General features: G+C 40.9%; 2 protein-coding genes across 3 annotated transcripts; both read left to right on the top strand.

Annotated features, from left to right (window-relative positions):
• Positions 1-38: 38 nt before the first annotated feature.
• Positions 39-7,542, top strand: zbtb26 (zinc finger and BTB domain containing 26). Of its 2 annotated transcripts, none has more exons than XM_028035060.1 (3): positions 39-180; positions 806-1,463; positions 3,101-7,542. In XM_028035060.1, exon 3 carries the CDS (start codon positions 3,132-3,134, stop codon positions 4,482-4,484), a length of 1,353 nt encoding a protein of 450 aa, XP_027890861.1. In that variant the 5' UTR covers positions 39-180; positions 806-1,463; positions 3,101-3,131; the 3' UTR covers positions 4,485-7,542. The 2 variants fall into 2 exon arrangements, with proteins under 2 accessions (XP_027890861.1, XP_027890860.1); XM_028035059.1 differs by having other exon boundaries at positions 806-1,475.
• Positions 7,543-10,705: 3,163 nt separating this feature from the next.
• Positions 10,706-15,920, top strand: p2rx4b (purinergic receptor P2X, ligand-gated ion channel, 4b). The gene is made up of 12 exons (XM_028033007.1): positions 10,706-11,169; positions 11,258-11,405; positions 11,486-11,557; positions 12,353-12,425; positions 12,509-12,605; positions 12,693-12,773; positions 12,874-13,015; positions 14,369-14,505; positions 14,601-14,694; positions 14,789-14,854; positions 14,933-15,037; positions 15,776-15,920. The coding sequence occupies exons 1-12, from the start codon at positions 11,027-11,029 to the stop codon at positions 15,806-15,808; spliced, it is 1,191 nt and encodes a 396-aa protein (XP_027888808.1). The 5' UTR covers positions 10,706-11,026; the 3' UTR covers positions 15,809-15,920.
• The last annotated feature ends 776 nt before the right edge of the window (positions 15,921-16,696 follow it).

The following is a 16,696-nucleotide window of genomic DNA, read 5'->3' as shown; positions in this document are numbered from 1 at the left end:
CAAAGTGGCAGGTGCCTCAGAATGCACAAAGATCACAGGGATAAGTTGATATCACTCACTGAAAAGTTAATTTCTTTTCTTCCCAGGTACATCTTACGTCCTGAGGGTGTCGTCGCTCTGTGCTGCTGCCTCTGTGGCAGCGGTTGCCATGGTTTTGTTAGGGGCATACAGATTGTCCTGGTATGAGCAAAACGTTTTATCAACGCTGCTTTTCACTAAATTAACTTGGAAGAAAATGAGTTGAATTCAAAATAAATTAGAAAAATGTGCCAATACATTTAAAGGGACAGTATTATGTAATATTGACTGGGTTTTTTTTAGCTTTATGTTTGGTATGTTAATAATTCATGATAAACATACCTGGGGGTTTGCTTTGATTCATTCTTCTTCCAGAAGAACAACAAGAATTTTCCATTTATAATTTATTGTTTTTGCAGAGTGTAACTGTGTGTTATAGGCTAACGCTCTTAACTGGTGTCGGTGTTTGGACGTGAAAAGTCTAGTCATTTTCTGACTCTAAACTGGAGAAGTTCTTATACCGATTCATCATCTTGTAAATAAATGAAAAACATTGGACTGAAATCAACATTTTATGGGTTTTGTATAGTTGGACATCAACTGCATCGGAAACCCTTGAAATTTCTCTTGAAACGTTCCAGTTTGGTTAAATGACTCATCTTTTTTTTCCCAGAATAATTTTTCCATATAAAGAGTATGCAGCTTTTAGTTCTAACCGCACCCCCCCAAAAAATGAATGTATAGGAAAAGTATTTAGGACTTAATTTTATTCTGTGTTTTCTTTCAGGTGTGTGAACAGGACGTAGCCGTTCTCAGGCCCGCTCTCTACAGTCATAGTGAACAAATATAATGAGTCCAAACGGTATATTCTGCAAATACTTCACATATAATCATTCACATGACTCCAAATGAATAAACATATGTTTTCCACCATCTACTGGGTTATTAACAAAGGAATGTGATCCCTTTCTGTCTGCTGTGTTGCTACTGTTTAGACGAAGGACATGCTCTTTGTTCTGTTTTTTAATCACAAAGTGTTTTTGAAAACTGCTTCCTCTTCACAATTAACAGAACCCTCCCACTATGACACACTGGGGTCTGTGGGTGTGACATGAAAAAGTGACAAAGTGATAAAAACTGAAAGACCTGTTCATATATTTTTTTTACAATGTACTGTTCACTGCATTGTAGAAAACTGTAGCAACCAAAAACATATAACCTATAGATGCTTTATGGAAGTCAATTTTTCTAAAAAATAAAAATAATAATGTTAACGTGTGGCTTTTTTTATGGGTTTTGCTTTGAATCCTCAAACGGGCTGACTTGGCATTTAGAAAATGGTCCACAGGTACTGGGCCTTTAATTGTTTTGCATCCGGAGCAGCTCCCTCTTTTCCACAGGCGGTCACAGGCCAGGATCTGCCGACAACAACCCCGCTATATCTGGTGCGTTATCAAGTGAGTAACAGGAACACGGCGCTCCATTACTGCTAGAACCCGAATTAAAGACGGGATGGACACGTTGTGCGCAAAGATTGCGCAAGTTACCTCAGCGGTTAGCTGAAAGGCTACTGAAGCAGGCCGTCGCCGCGACGCTTTTTGAGGAGTACAGTCATGTAGCTACACTTTGAACGCATGGTTACTTGGAAAATGGGTCATTTTTCTACCACTGGGACCGGAAAGGTGCTCGGCACCCCGTTTTCCTAAGTAGGGGATGTGCACGAGCGGTCCGTTAGCCAGACTGATGAGCTAATTTTCCACGGACGTGGAAATTTGCTCACAAATTGACAATTTTACAGAAAGAACATGTTCAGCTGCAAGCCACAAGCTATTAACAGTAAAGTCACTGCGGTAGCAATTAACTAATTTTTATCGTTCAGTGCAGTAAAGCCTTTGGCTGTTGGCTCTGTTCGCCGATATTTAATAGTATGTTTATGTCTGTGGCTAGTTCTCATAGTGATGGGAATTGCGGTGGTTTTTCGAGATCCTGACCACTTGGCTCATCCCCCCCAAAAGAACCGACTCTTTCTCTTAGTTCCTAAGCAGCTCTTCATCATTATTATTGCGGCAGTACCATGGCTAGATAAATCGGTAATTTTATTAACAATGACGGGCAGTTATTTTAAAGCAGTGCTAAACAAACAACACAATTTAGAAAGCGAGTGTAAACAAGCGGAGAACGTGAAATTTCCAACTGGCTCCATAGTAAAAACCAGAGAATATATCATTTCAGTCTTTTAAAGAGATCCACCCAAAGATTAGGTTTGCAAACTGTCTTGTGACTAGAAAACCTAATGTACAGATCAGAGATTAGTCTCTTTTGGAAATGTAACAGTGTTTAATGCGTTTTTCTTGATTAAATAAAATTGAATTGAATTAACAACAGTGCTTTGCAGAAAAACCATCCAATATACAATGGATGTCGATGGTGTGCACTCTATCAAATTGCGTTTTGTTTGTTTGGATTCAAAAACCTTCTATGATCAACAGAAAACTTTTCCCAAAAAACGTTTTTGACAACCTAACTGAAAAACAAATGTGTGAAGGAGCTAAATGTGAAATGGAGCTTAAAGTTTAAGCTACATTTAACTTCAGCTTAATAAAATGTAAATGTACATTTAGCAACATTTGTTAGCCAAAGGTATATTCAGCTAATTAAAATGTAGCTGAAAGTACATCTAGCTACATTTGTTAGCTAATAAATGTATGTTTAGCTAAATTAATTTTTAATGTAACTTAGACAAACATGGTGTCTTCCAGGAGAAGAGCATGAATTTTCTATTTATGGTTTATTGTTTTTACAGAGTGTAATTTTTGTTGGAGGCTAACGCTCTTAACTGGTGTCGGTGTTTGGACGTGAAAAGTCTGACTCTAAACTGGAGAAGTTCTTATATCGATTCATCATCTCGTAAATAAATGAAAAACATTGGACTGAAATCAACATTTTATGGGTTTTGTATAGTTGGACATTATGATGGAAAACAGTCCTCTCAGACTGCAGACTGACATAATAATAATAATGACCGTTGACAACAGTAGTGTCATTGAGGGGCTGATTCTCTGTTTGAATCTGTCCTGGCCAGGTGCGCTGCTGCGGCTGCCCAGTGGTCCACTATGGCCCAGAACCAGGTGATCCTGCAGTTCCGATTCGCCACGTTCGGGGACTCCATGCTGCAGAAGATGAACCTTCTCCGACACCAGAGACGCTTCTGCGACGTCGTCGTCCGCATCAACCAGCTGGAGGTCCCCGGCCACAAAGTGGTGTTTGCTGCCGGCTCGTCCTTCCTTAGGGACCAGTTCATCCTGCAGCAGGACTCCAGGGAGGTCCAGATCTCCATGATTCAGGAGGCAGAAGTGGGCCGGCAGCTGCTGCTCTCCTGCTACACTGGCCAGCTGGAGTTTCCTGAGCTGGAGCTCGTGCATTACCTGACGGTGGCCAGCTTCCTCCAAATGGGCCACATCGTGGAGCAGTGCACCCAAGCCCTCAACAAGTTCATCAAACCTCAGGCTTCACGCCAGCTGGAGGTGGATCTGGACCTGCGGAGGGAGAAAGGAGGCGAGGGTCCTTCCTCCCAGGCTCAGAGGGAGCAGGAATGGTCTCAGGTGCGGTCTGTACCTGAGGGAGAGGAGGAGGACGAAGACGAGGAGGAGGACGATGCGGTGGTGATGGGCCAGGTTGAGAGGGACAATAACGTCGAGAGCGACGACGACGAGGACGACGATGTCATAATCCAGCCGTCCGTGAGCCCCCTCCAGGTGTGGCGGAGGCGGCCGAGGCCCGGTTTGGTGGATAACGACATCACCATAGTGAAAGTGGAGTCTGTGACCGACGTAGCAGAGAACACCATCACCGGCCACTTCTCCGCCAGCCACTTCTCCGCCAGCCCCCCCGCCGCGCTGCACTCCCCGGAGCCGCAGCACTCGCTCATCAACTCCACCGTGGACAGCCGTGGCAGCGAGATGGCGGCGCCGCCAGGCATGGCCGGTTACCCGCTCAGCCCGCCTCCCTCGTCCCCGCTCGCCGAGAAGCACGTCGGACACCAGCGGAGCTACGACAAGCCTCTGCAGTGGTACCACCAGTGCCCCAAGTGCGCCCGGGTCTTCCGGCAGCTGGAGAACTACGCCAACCACCTCAAGATGCACAAGCTGTTCATGTGCCTGCTGTGCGGGAAGACCTTCACGCAGAAGGGCAACCTGCACCGGCACATGCGCGTCCACGCCGGCATCAAGCCCTTCCAGTGCAAGATCTGCGGCAAGACGTTTACCCAGAAGTGCTCGCTGCTGGATCACCTGAACCTGCACAGCGGGGACAAGCCGCATCGCTGCAACTACTGCGAAATGGTGTTCGCTCACAAGCCCGTGCTGCGCAAGCACCTCAAACAGATCCACGGCAAGAACAGCTTCGACAACGCAAATGAGGGCAGCCTGCACGAGGGCGGCCTGGAATTTGATTTTGGACGAATGTAAAGTTTTTTGTTTTTCAAGTAAGGTGATTGAGTTTTCAAAGAGCCTCACTGTGGTCAGCCTGTACAGTTGACAGCAGAAGTTTACATACACCGCAAGGTTTCCCCCAGAAAACTTGCTAAGCCTGGTGGTTGGGAGCTAGGTTAAAACGGCAACAATAACGTCTTAAAAAATGCAAACGTTATAAAAATACTTAAGTAAATAAGCAATGCTTATTTACTTATTGCTTATTTCGGTTCAATAAGCAATGCTTATTGAACCGAAATAAGCATTAAGTAAATAAGCCTGGTGGGGGCACAAGTAAAGCCTGGTGGCCCGCCAGGCTTATAAACACTGGGGGAAACCCTGCACCGCATAAAAAGACAAGGACAGTTTTTTTTCTTACTGTCTGAAGTTAAATCAAACCAAATGTCTCTTGTTTCAGGTCAGGCAGAATTGCCTAAATTATTCCTATTAGTTAAACAACAAAAACTTGGCAAGAAGATTTTTTTCATAACTTTTTTCAAACACAGAAGTTTAAATACAGTTGATCAGTATCAGGGATCCTTTTTTTTTAGCTGCATGACTTAAGTCAAACCTTTTGGGTTTCCTTCTGCATACCACTAATAGATTAACTGAGCTCACACATTTGAGTCATTTGGAGACACATGTGGATGTATTTTAAGGCCACGTCGGAAACCTGCTGCTTTCCTGTTGGACAGTAGCCTGGTAAAGTCCCGCTCCTTGTTCTACACTTCACTTCGTACAGCAGGTCTGGAAGGTCGTAAGAAATCAGCCACGATGTCAGGAAGAGAACTGTAGAGCTTCCAAAGTCTGGTTCAATTTGGGAACAATTTGCAGATGTTAGAAGATGCTGCTTTCGTGGTACATGGTGAACGGCCTGCGCTGCTCTTTATTCAGCCCAGAGAACCCCAAAGCGCTTTAGGGGGAATGCGTTATACCGGTTCTGTTAGGAGGAACTAACCAGAACTCCAGCAAACTGCTGTGAGACATTTGAGGAAGGAACCCCAAAAGATTGAACTCAACTCATACAGTTTTAAAAAAAAAAAACAGTCATAGGTGTAACTTCCTGAAGGACAGGTGTGGACGTGTCCTCGCCAACTTTGGCAGGAAGAGGACAGTCCCCTCCAATATTTCCTCCATCGTTTTTTCTTTATGCAACGTCGTATTCAAAGCATTAACAGCCACCTAATGCTTTTTAAAATTCCCTTGTAAAACGTAAATGGCAAGTCTAGTGGATTGGGCATCACGTGACTCACTGCGCGCGCCGTGGCAGTGAGTCACGTGCAGCTGCTGCTTTACATTGAGTCCGGAATATCGGTGGTCAGGGAAATGACACAATTAAGCAAAGAATCTGAGAAGGGACGCAAAGTTTTGATATTATCAACACTAAGATAGCAAGACATCAAGGTCCAAAGGGATCAAATTTCACAGGTTAGTAAAAAGCTTTAATTAAATATATATATATATATATATAAAGTGGAGAGTAAGTTAGTCATGCTAGCTTAACTTTAATCACTTTAACATGAACTCTCGCTGCGCAGTTCGGAGTATTTCGTTTCAGTTAACACAAAAATAAGGCGACCCACATAGATTTCCTGACAAATATTCAGAAGAACAGGTGTTTAAATTAGCTAATCAACCACCGAATGTTCAGTTTGGTGTTTGTACCGCCGATTTTGTGTGGTAAATGTTTGTGTGTGTGTGTGTGGGGGGGGGGGGGGGGGGTGTTAATTCCTGATGCATTTGAACGTAACCTCTGCTCTGCGTTCCCGGGGTTGTTGTATATTGGTTGCCGTGGCAACGAGTCTGCGCGTGACGTTAAGCTGACAGTGACAAAAAATAATATTACCGCCTGTTTTTCTACATTTTTCCCCTGGACAAATTCCATCATTTGTTCACAGGACGTGGCGATATTCAGAGCAATCATCAAACAGGATGAAATATTTCGTGAAGCTTCGAGGAGCAAAAGTTTGTTACGTTTTAAATCATGGCTCCTATTATGTAAAATTAGATTATGGGCCATTATAAAGAGAAATTCGCTTTGTTCTCTCTTGTTTCTAGCACTGACAGAAACCAAACTATAGATTTATTAGCAGAGAGAATATATATTTTACATAACCAAACATCAACATCTCAGCTTTAAGCCACATTTGATAGGATCCAGTAATAACTCTATTCACCAACTGCTCCTACCAGGCCCAAAAAAGGTTTTGCGTCTATTATTTGCTATATTAAAGACGCATCATATCATAATTTATTGAATAAGACTGTCCGCCCCCCCCTCTGTCCCCACCCAAGTTACACCCTTGAAAGCAGTTCTCCCTGATATTGACCAAATGTATGCTAACCTCTGACTTCTGAGTTCAAACAAAGTTGTTTTTTTTAAATCTCCAAAATAAAGTCTTGCTGCTTTTTTTGGCATTTAGCAAATAGAAATAACGTTGGTAATTCCAACTAGCCTAAAACAAGATAAGTTTGTTCTAATTTAACTTCCGACACAAAAAATAAATTGTGTTTGTGTCTTTTTATTCTATGTAAGTAAACGTCAGGTTTCAGCTCTGTGCTTTAAAATGGAGAGAACAACCATATCTGCACCTCACCATGGCTTCAATAATGTGGACTGTTTTTTTTTTTTTTCTGTGTACAATACAGCACAGATGCCTTTGTGTCATACTTGAAACTTAAACACTGAACCACAAACAAAAAGGACCGAAGATCTTCTGGTAATGAATCCTGGCCTGTGTGTTGTCTGTTACCTTAAAAAAAAATTTAAAAAACACTGCAAAATCAAATGTACAGTATCTGTATATTGTGCTTAACATATGTAGCTGTTCGTTATTATCTGTATGAATATGACAACAGGAAATTCATTAACAGAAGAAACTTGAAGGAGCGTTGGTACTAAAATGTTGCACTGCAGGATGTTTCTGTCGTTTGTGGAGCTGGAGACCGTTTGTATGACATGAGCTGTTTTCTGTAGGCGTAATATCAGAGGTAACATTGGACCAAAGTGACATTGTCTCTGTTCTTTGTTCATGAAATAAAAAGTTCTCAGAAAAAAATACAATTGTAAACATTGCCTCTTCTTATCAGATGTTTTATTTGCAGACGTAAACAGATTCATTGCTTTTAAAAAAAAATAAAAAATTGCAAAATGCATTAAAATAAAAAAGGTTCTTATTTCAGTAGCATAATCTCACAATGAACACTTTAGAAGATTTTCAACCTTTAATTTGAATAAAGTTAGTCAATGGAGGGGGGGGGAATCTGTCCCCAAAACAGGTGAAAAAAACCAAAGAATAATTATGATGTTCCGCTGTGTCCCTCGGGGGGCTCTTTATGCTGGCTGTTGGGTCTCTGAATGACCCGTGTCCCTCGGGGGGCTCTTTATGCTGGCTGTTGGGTCTCTGAATGACCCGTGTCCCTCGGGGGGCTCTTTATGCTGGCTGTTGGGTCTCTGAATGACCCGTGTCAGAGTCTGGTCTGCATTACGACAGTAAGTCGGGCTCGTTTCTGGTGAGGGGTGAACTCCACCAAGGCTGCCCTTTGTCACCAGTTCTGTTCATTGGCACAGCCAAGGTGGTTGTAGTACAGGTGGCAGTAGTTAGTTCACTATTTGAGCTTTTGAGATAATGATTAGCGTCTCCCAGTTGTAAAAATAAACCTAAAAAAGTATCGCCATGGAAACGCATCATACCAACTACCCAAAACTAAAAGAGAAAGAGCAAAAAACTTCCAACTGGATGTCATCCAAAACCAGAGGGGACAACTGTCCTAAGATGCAATGCCTCAACAATGAGACAATGAGACCCCAGCATGGAGCATGGAGAGCTGGACAAAGTCTGCAAGGCTGGATTGAGAACAGAACGCCTCCCACTGAGTTACAGAGAGAGATCCAGAGACTTGGCTCTCTTTTGGAAAAGGAGAGAGCAAGATGGTTTGAGGAGAACCAAAAGCTGGTCTACGTGCAAAGAGAACTGGAGAATACAAAAGCCGAGTTACAAGGACAGAAAAGACTCAAGGACATGAAGAGAGAACTACTGACAGGAGAAGAGTTTTCCGATTCAAAGTCTCTCAGACCAGATATAATCGCTTCCAGGGAGCACAGTGACATAAAACACAAGACGAAAAGGCTGCTGCAGAAGGAATTTGAGCAATTGAAGGTAGCTCATATTGTCGGTGAGGAAGCATTCAGGTCACAAATCCAGGCAGAAAAAGAGAAAAGTGACGCCCTCCAACAAGAGCTGGACCAAATCAAGTCCAGGAGCTTCAATCGAAATATGAAGCTGCAGGTGAGGAGAACCTGCAGGTCGACATGCAGATGTTTTATGAAGAAAAAATCAAGCATGAGCAAAAGCTCCTTGAAAACCCGAGAGCTGAGAAGGACGATCTCCAAGAAAAAATGTCCCAGCAGATTGCCTGCCTGCAGGAAACAGAGAACCGTCTGCAGAGTGAGCTGGTGCTGTATAAGATTTCATACCAAGAATTAAACAGGAGGTATGAAGCAGATGTTTCTGCCCTGAGAGAGAAAGCAGACATTTATCAGTATGAGGTGAATTGTGAGAAAGAAGCTAATTTGGAAAGAGCAAAGAATGACCATCATCTTATCAATGAACTTAGAGCTGAAAAGAACAATCTGCATCAGAAAATGGCACAAGAGTTCTCTTTCCTGCAGCAGCAATCCACAGAAACCATAAAACATCTCCAAAGTGAACTGGAGCAGGTTAAAGTTTCTTACCAGGAACTTAAAATGACATATGAAGGAGATGTTTCTGCTTTAAGACAGCAAGCAGAAATATTTAAGCAGGAGGAAGATAAAGAGATGAAAGCTCACTACTGAAAATGATGAGGGACCAAAAGATCATCAGTGAACTTGGAGCCGAGAAGGACAATCTCCAAAAGCAACTCACTGTCCTCCAACAACGGTACTGTAGCTGTGAGGTTAATTATAAAACAGAGCTGGAAAATCTGAAAACGGAGCTCCAAGACAGAGATGAACTAGGACCTCCAAGAAGAAAAGTGGCCAGGCATCAAGAACCAAACGGGGGAAACTACACTATCCCTGTAAAAACCATTTATGACCCTGAATCCATGGATCTGGAACATCTAGAGAATATTAGAGAATATTGAATTTCCTGATGCATCTCCCAAGGAGCTAAATGACTTTGTAAACAAGATGCTGAGAGATTCAAGCAACCTTGGCTGGACTTTACCATGACCACCATTAACTATAGACCCCCTATGCAAAACAACACATGCACCATTTGAGGACCCAGCATACAGCCCATTATATAACACACCGACCATGTCACTCTGTGAGCAATGCATGACTGGAGAGTGAGGCTGTCTGTCTGTCATGCAAAAAGTTCTCCACTCTAGAGACTTGGACAAAGTGCAGCATGCACAATGATACCAGTGTTCCAATGTCTCGCCACACATTTACATGTCACCTTCAGATACACTCTGAGAGAAACGTCAAGCCTGCCCACAGAACTGGACAATATAAGCAAATTTAAGTTAATTTAAGTTAAGTTACATGTTAAGTCAAACATGTAACTTAATTCCAAACTTAATTTGTAATTCCAATTTGCACAATTTTCCGATCAATGGAAGTGTATACAGTGATGGTAGGAAGACCAGCCTCCTCCAAGGTGTTTGTGTGTCTCTCCTCCTGGATAATCTTGATAACTTTCCAGATACCTCTGATGAAATGTCAGAAATGCTTTCTTTCCAGGATGCTAGACCAGAAATTTTTGACCTGGCCTGGATATTCTGGTTTTCAAAAACCCTTTTCTTGAGTCATATTACAAATTAGTATAGCAAGTAAATCTCTTCATACAGATAATTTTCACCTGTATAGGGGTGCAGTATGGCATGTATTTCTGTAGATTGTGTGTATATTACTGTTTTTTGAGCATTGCTGATTGGATTTAGATTGGTAGCGCTCCAGGTAGATGTTTTCTTTTTGGGGGTGATTGTCTGGTCTGCTTCTGATTGGCTGGTCTGTGCAGGTGTCGAGCTGAAGACGACATGCAGCCAAAACCTTGCCAACATCCAAAGGAAAAAATAGATAATGAAGTGCTTGTTATCCATTTTTTGAGAACTCTCTCAGAAACTAAAAACAAATACCTTGCAATATGTTGGCTGACAGTTTTTTTTTAACATGCCTTCTGACCTTTTTTACTCTTTCCACACTTCACATTTGAGAGTTTTATCTTATGGCTTCAATTGTTTTACCGTTTCCCAATGAAAAATCATTGCAACACAATTTCAATATCAAACCAGAATGAAAGTCAAAATTACCCAATTCACCCAAACAGTGCAACACAAACATACTGTATCTATCAATGCCAAGAAAGCTGTTAGCACAGAGCTAGACAAGAAAACGTATCCAGTCCTTTCTGTGAAGGGTTTGCTCAAACACACCGCTGTTGGGTGTTACGTGTCCACGTCCAGCATGATTTGAATATAAAGATTTGAATAAAGGCAGCAACTGTCCATTTATCAAGATCGCTCAGTTCGTTATTGTACGTGGTGCAGCGATGAGCAAGTCAACAGGCTGCTGCCAGGGCTTTCTACATTATGCGTTTGACTATGAAACGCCAAAAACTCTGATTATTCCCAGCATACGTGTCGGATTTGTCTTCAGGTTCACGCAGTTCTTGTTGCTGCTGTATGTGGTGGGGTAAGTCTGAACATTTTTAAAAAACAAAAACCAATAGCCGTACTTTTTATGGTTTTATGAGCTCCACCATGGCTGCCGCCTGCTGCAGGTATGTGTGTGTGGTGCAGAAAGCGTACCAGGACAGAGAATCTGTCATCAGTACTGTCACGACTAAAGTGAAGGGCTTTGCCTTTACCAACATCTCCAACATGCAGCCTCGTTTTTGGGACGTGGTGGATTACAACATCCCCCCACAGGTATCTAGAATGTTCCGGGCTCTGCCTGAAGTTTTGCTACCAAATGACTGTGATTAGAGTCTTGGACCTCTGTCCAACAGGGAGATGATTCATTCTTCGTGTTGACGAACATGGTCATGACCCCCGGGCAAACCCAGTCACGCTGTCCTGAGGTAGGACTAGATGTTTAGAGTGTTTAAATGTATTAACATCCAGAGCATGTTCTAACTGAGTCATTATCAGTAATATGATGAAGGATACTGGTTTTTTTCCCCCCTCTTTGCAATGCAGGTACTTTCATCTCTATAATCATGGGGACAGTGTTCTTCAAACTTTTGCATGATTTTCATGTAATTCATTTCTATTTGAACTGGTTGGGCTTTTTTGGTCATCAGGGCTCAGTATATCAGATCATGGAAGTCCCTAATAGTAATGTTCTGCCAATCTGTGTTACCCTGTCAAATTTTCCCACCATCTCAACAATCTGGTGTTTGGTGTAAGTCCTGTTGAAAACTGCTTTCAGAACACGTACGAGTTTACAGTTACTTAAGGCGAGAGCGATCGTACTCGCATGTGTACTCTTTCTCTAAGCGTTTCTTGAGATAACGAGTATATTTTCCTTTTTTTTTTTTTAGATTAACCCCTTATCTCAATAAAACCATTGGGAAATTAAGTTAACTGAAAACTGAAGATTAACTTAACTAGATAACGTTTTCTAGAAACTGTTTTCTCTCATTATCTCGAGAAAACGGAAAATGAACTCGAGAAAACTGTAGGGAAAAGGTTACGTTATGTTATGTTGCAGTGCAAAACTAACTCCGGTTGTTGAATCAGCATCAGCCTTTAAAGTCAAGACCTATAGGTCTGTCTTCTTATCCCCCGTAAAGGAGGCAGACATGGAAAACCATAAATGAACTCTAGTAACGTAAAAAAAACTTTAGCAATGTCCCTGCAAATTTCCTTTCCAGCTTCCAACCCCTTCCACTACCTGTGTGGACGACTGTGACTGTGTGGAGGGTTATAATGATCCTCGAGGGAATGGTACGCCTCAGGCCCAAATATACCTTCATACACCAGCTTTACAAAGCATCACATCATGCACCATGACGATCCTTCTCCCTCAGGTATACAGACAGGACTGTGTGAAAACTATTCCTCCACTGTCAAGACCTGTGAGGTTCTCTCCTGGTGTCCCCTGGAAATAGACACCAACCTACCCAAGTGAGAGCCGACGTCATTCTGCAGGATTTGTAGGATGGTTTATGGTTTTTAAGACGAGGCTAACCGTGCCGTTTCCCTGCCGAACAGGCGAGCACTTCTGGCGGAGGCTGAAAACTTCACTGTGCTGATCAAAAACAGCATCACCTACCCAAAGTTCAACTTTCACAAGTGAGCATACTGCATCTGAATGTAGAAAGAAAACAACTCCTGCAGGAAGCGGTTTTATTGAGTGGGATTTTAGCAAAAATGCTTGTCTTCCCTCCTCCAGAAGAAACATACTGTCTCACATTAACTCCACGTATCTGAAGACGTGCGAGTTCAACCGCCAAACGCACCCCGACTGTCCCATCTTCCGCCTGAAGCACATCGTCTCTGAGGCCGGCGAGGACTTCCAGGACATGGCTGTGAAGGTACTCAGAATAATTACCACTGACAGTGGATTCAAAAGTATTCATTCCCTCTGACTTTTTCCACTTTTTTTTTTATCATGCCGCAAACTCAAAATTCAATGGATTTCAATGCAGTTTTCCATAATAGACCAAAACAAAGAAGTGCATAAGTATGAAAAGAAAGGAAAACAGACCAAATTCTGAAAGACGACCGTGACACTTTGGGTGGAGATCCACCTTCCAGCAGGACCACAACCCTAAACATGCAGCCAGATCTGCAGTGCAGTTATTTAAATCTAACTTTGTATTAGAATGTCCCAGTCAAAGTCTGTGCATTAGTCCATTTCATAACATGTGGCAACGCAAAGAAAAAAAACAGACTTGTTCACTGATGCTCTCCATCCAGTGTCGGCCTTCAGATGTGCTGCGCTGGTAAATGCATCTGCTAAAACTCTGCTGCTGTCACTGCAGCAAAAAACTAAACTGAGTTACTTTGGAAAGACTAAACGTAACATAACGTCACAAAGTGAACAACTTTTGAAACTCATGTTGTTTTCCTTCCATTTCACAGATATGGTTTACTTGATTTTGATTATCATTTTCCTTTCCCTTTAGAATTATGTGCAACTTTGTTTTAGTTTGTCACAAAAAACACAAATAAATACATTAAAGTTTTTCTGTCAACATGTTAAGCTGTTGGAAGAGCATAAGCACCATTTCAACTAGGCCTGTCATGATAACAAGTTTTACTGGATGACAAATCGTCCCATGAATTTATCTCAATAAGTGATAATATATTTGTTTTCATGTCATACTATGGTAATGTCATAATAATTCAAGAACACATAGTCAAAGATCAATACATTTTACATTTATTTAACACTGTACCTGGAGACATTTTAAATATCCAAAATAAATAAATAAAACAACAAAACAACAAATAAAATGAATTATGACATTTCTCTAAACAAAATTGTCCTTCAAAAAAAAGCGCTAGTTGAGACCGAAACACCAGATAGGAGACTTTTTGTCATCCAGTTTTTGGTACAAGCAGAGAGAGAGAGAAAAGAGAAAAATGATAAGTCACCCAACTGGAAATTATTGAGTTTGTTTTAACTGATCATGTTTGAATTTATCATGTTGTGCCATTAATCGATTTATTGCTTATTGCCTAATTGCAAGGCACCATAATTACAGCTAACTACACCATTATTCAGATACATTTTAAAAGTACCTGGATAATGATAATTTTTTAAATAATATTTGTAAGAATATTTCGTAGCCTTTTTATTGTTTTGCCATCGTTGTCGTGTGATTGTCTCTGTGTTTGTGTTTTTTTTTCTATCATTTTTTTTTGCGTTGCATGTTTTAAAGGGCGGTGTTCTGGGTATTCTTATTGACTGGAGCTGCGACCTGGACTGGTGGGCAAGGAAGTGTTATCCCAAGTACACCTTCCGCAGGCTGGACAACAAACATCCAGTCAACAATGTGGCCCTGGGATACAACTTCAGGTGAATCTGTTTTCCATAGACACCTTCTTTTTTTCTTTTTTTTCCTGAAAAGAACAAACGTTGAGGAAACAAACTAATAAAACCCATTTCTTTAGGTTTGCAAAGTACTACAGGACGGCAGAGGGAGAGGAAGTGAGAACGTTGATCAAAGCGTACGGGATCCGTTTTGACGTCATCGTGTTTGGAACGGTGAGGCTCAGCAGATTATGAAATTAGAAGGACTCTTGAGTAACTTTGCTTCTGTTCACTTTCCACTGATTTGGATGAATTTGTGTTGCTGCAGGCGGGGAAATTTGGAATTGTACCGACCATTGTGAACCTGGGTGCAGCTTTGTCCTTTCTGAGTTTGGTGAGTGAAGATGTGTGTTGCTGCTCCCAGCAAATAGACGACAAGCAGAATGTGAGCATCTTCATATGTCCCCATTAGGTTCCCATGCTTGCAGACTGGTTCATATTGACCTGCATGAAGAAGAGAGATCTTTACAGCAGACAGAAATCAACGTATCTGGTTGAGGAATCTGAGGCCGAATCGGTGAGAGGTGTTCTCTCATACTTTGCACTTTAGCGTGTGCTTCCCAAAACGTTTCAGCCTCTAACCATGAAAAAAGCAGTGACAGAAACATGTGACTATTTCAGTTAGTTGGAGTATTTAATATATTGCTCTTAAAATGGTTAAATAAGGACATGTACACATACTGAAAAATCTTTGGAACGTCTTAAAGCGGCAGTATCAAGTAAAATCAACTTTTTTGAGCTTTACATCATGTTATAATGTTATTCCCTCATCAAGAGAACAAGTTGTGTAACTGAGTGCTGCCTGTTACAGTAGAAGAAAAAAACATGAACATTTCTGAGTTTGAAAAGTCAACATTTTTTACTTTTGAAATATAAATTTCCACAGTTTCTCTACAAAAGTTCCAAGATAAATTTCTAAATTCCAGAGTTTTTTAGTGTAAATTTCTTCTCTTTTTTTTCTTCCTACAATGGCTGGTGCAGAACCAGCTTCCATTATACCAGCTTCATCCTTAGCATATTCCTCTTACTTTTGTTCATATTGCTAGAAGTGTAAACATACACATAAAAATACACACACAATAATAATTACACATGGCAATCATTTTAAGCTCCTGCGTGTTTAAAACTAAACATGGAGGAGCTATGTAATGTTTTCCAACCACTAAATAAATGCATGTATGCGAGTGTCGATACTTAAGGTATGAATCACTTTTAACATCTGATTTATTTTGCTTCTTTCTTTTTCTGAATCCAGGCATCACTGAGCACAACGTATGGAACCCAGTAGCAGCCTGGAGTCAGCAGGAGAATTCATTTTCTTCATATAAATTCATTCTTGCTCTAAATATGTCACAGATAGATTGTCAGAAGCCTTAAATAAAACTGCTCATGTGTGTAAAGGGAAGGCTGGTGATTTTTTTTGTTCCATCTGCCTCTTCACCCTGCGACAATAAAGCAAGTATAAATAAATGATGAAATGTTGTTTTCAAAATATCCTTTAAAATCTTTTACATTTTTTAAAAAATTGTGTTGCATTCAAAATTCAAATCAGGCTGTAGAATACTCCAAATATATTTCACATGCAGGTATTAACAAACAGAACTCAAATCAATTTTCTCTGTAAAGAAGATTCAACAGTGCATGCATATTCATTCATTTATTATTTTTTATTCTGATGTATGTACATCTTTGTGTGTTTGAACAGGGCACACAAAAAGGTTTTATAATATGATTCAGTTTTACTCTTCAAGTTTTCTTTTTCTTTCCTATTTTTTAAAGTTAAGATAAGGATTTCACAATCTGCAGAGTCACTTATTAATCAGTAACATTGTTCTGATGTAATTCCTCCTGTCATACGTAGTTGTTAAAATTTTAAGGCATGCCTCTTCTGGTCAGGATAAAGAGTTCTCTATTAATTAAACAATATTAAAACGGTCAAACATTTTACCTCAATCTATCTTGATCACTTCTAAAGCGGCGTGACTGACAAGAGGAGGGCAACTCTTCCGGGATTCTACAGTAAACACATTGGTACAAAAACAAAATAAAGTTAACAAACAGAAAGCAGACATTACAGAAATTATGATAAATTAAAAATAGTCAATGACTTACAACGTTTATATGTGTTTACAACTTTTGTATTTGCACTCTTTGAGATAGTGGATAAATAGCTACA

Source organism: Xiphophorus couchianus, chromosome 12 (genome assembly GCF_001444195.1).
Source record: "Xiphophorus couchianus chromosome 12, X_couchianus-1.0, whole genome shotgun sequence".
NCBI lineage: Eukaryota > Metazoa > Chordata > Actinopteri > Cyprinodontiformes > Poeciliidae > Xiphophorus > Xiphophorus couchianus.
Note: the sequence above shows the minus strand (reverse complement) of the source record. Positions and strands in the feature narration are given on the sequence as shown.

Excerpts from the sequence above, each read along its gene's own strand:
- zbtb26 (XM_028035060.1), top strand. The coding sequence starts at position 3,132 with ATGGCCCAGAACCAGGTGATCCTGCAGTTCCGATTCGCCACGTTCGGG.
- p2rx4b (XM_028033007.1), top strand. The coding sequence starts at position 11,027 with ATGAGCAAGTCAACAGGCTGCTGCCAGGGCTTTCTACATTATGCGTTT. Across the intron at positions 11,406-11,485 it reads ATTACAACATCCCCCCACAG|GGAGATGATTCATTCTTCGT; the intron begins GTATCTAGAATG and ends TCTGTCCAACAG. Across the intron at positions 12,774-12,873 it reads CCAAAGTTCAACTTTCACAA|AAGAAACATACTGTCTCACA; the intron begins GTGAGCATACTG and ends TCCCTCCTCCAG.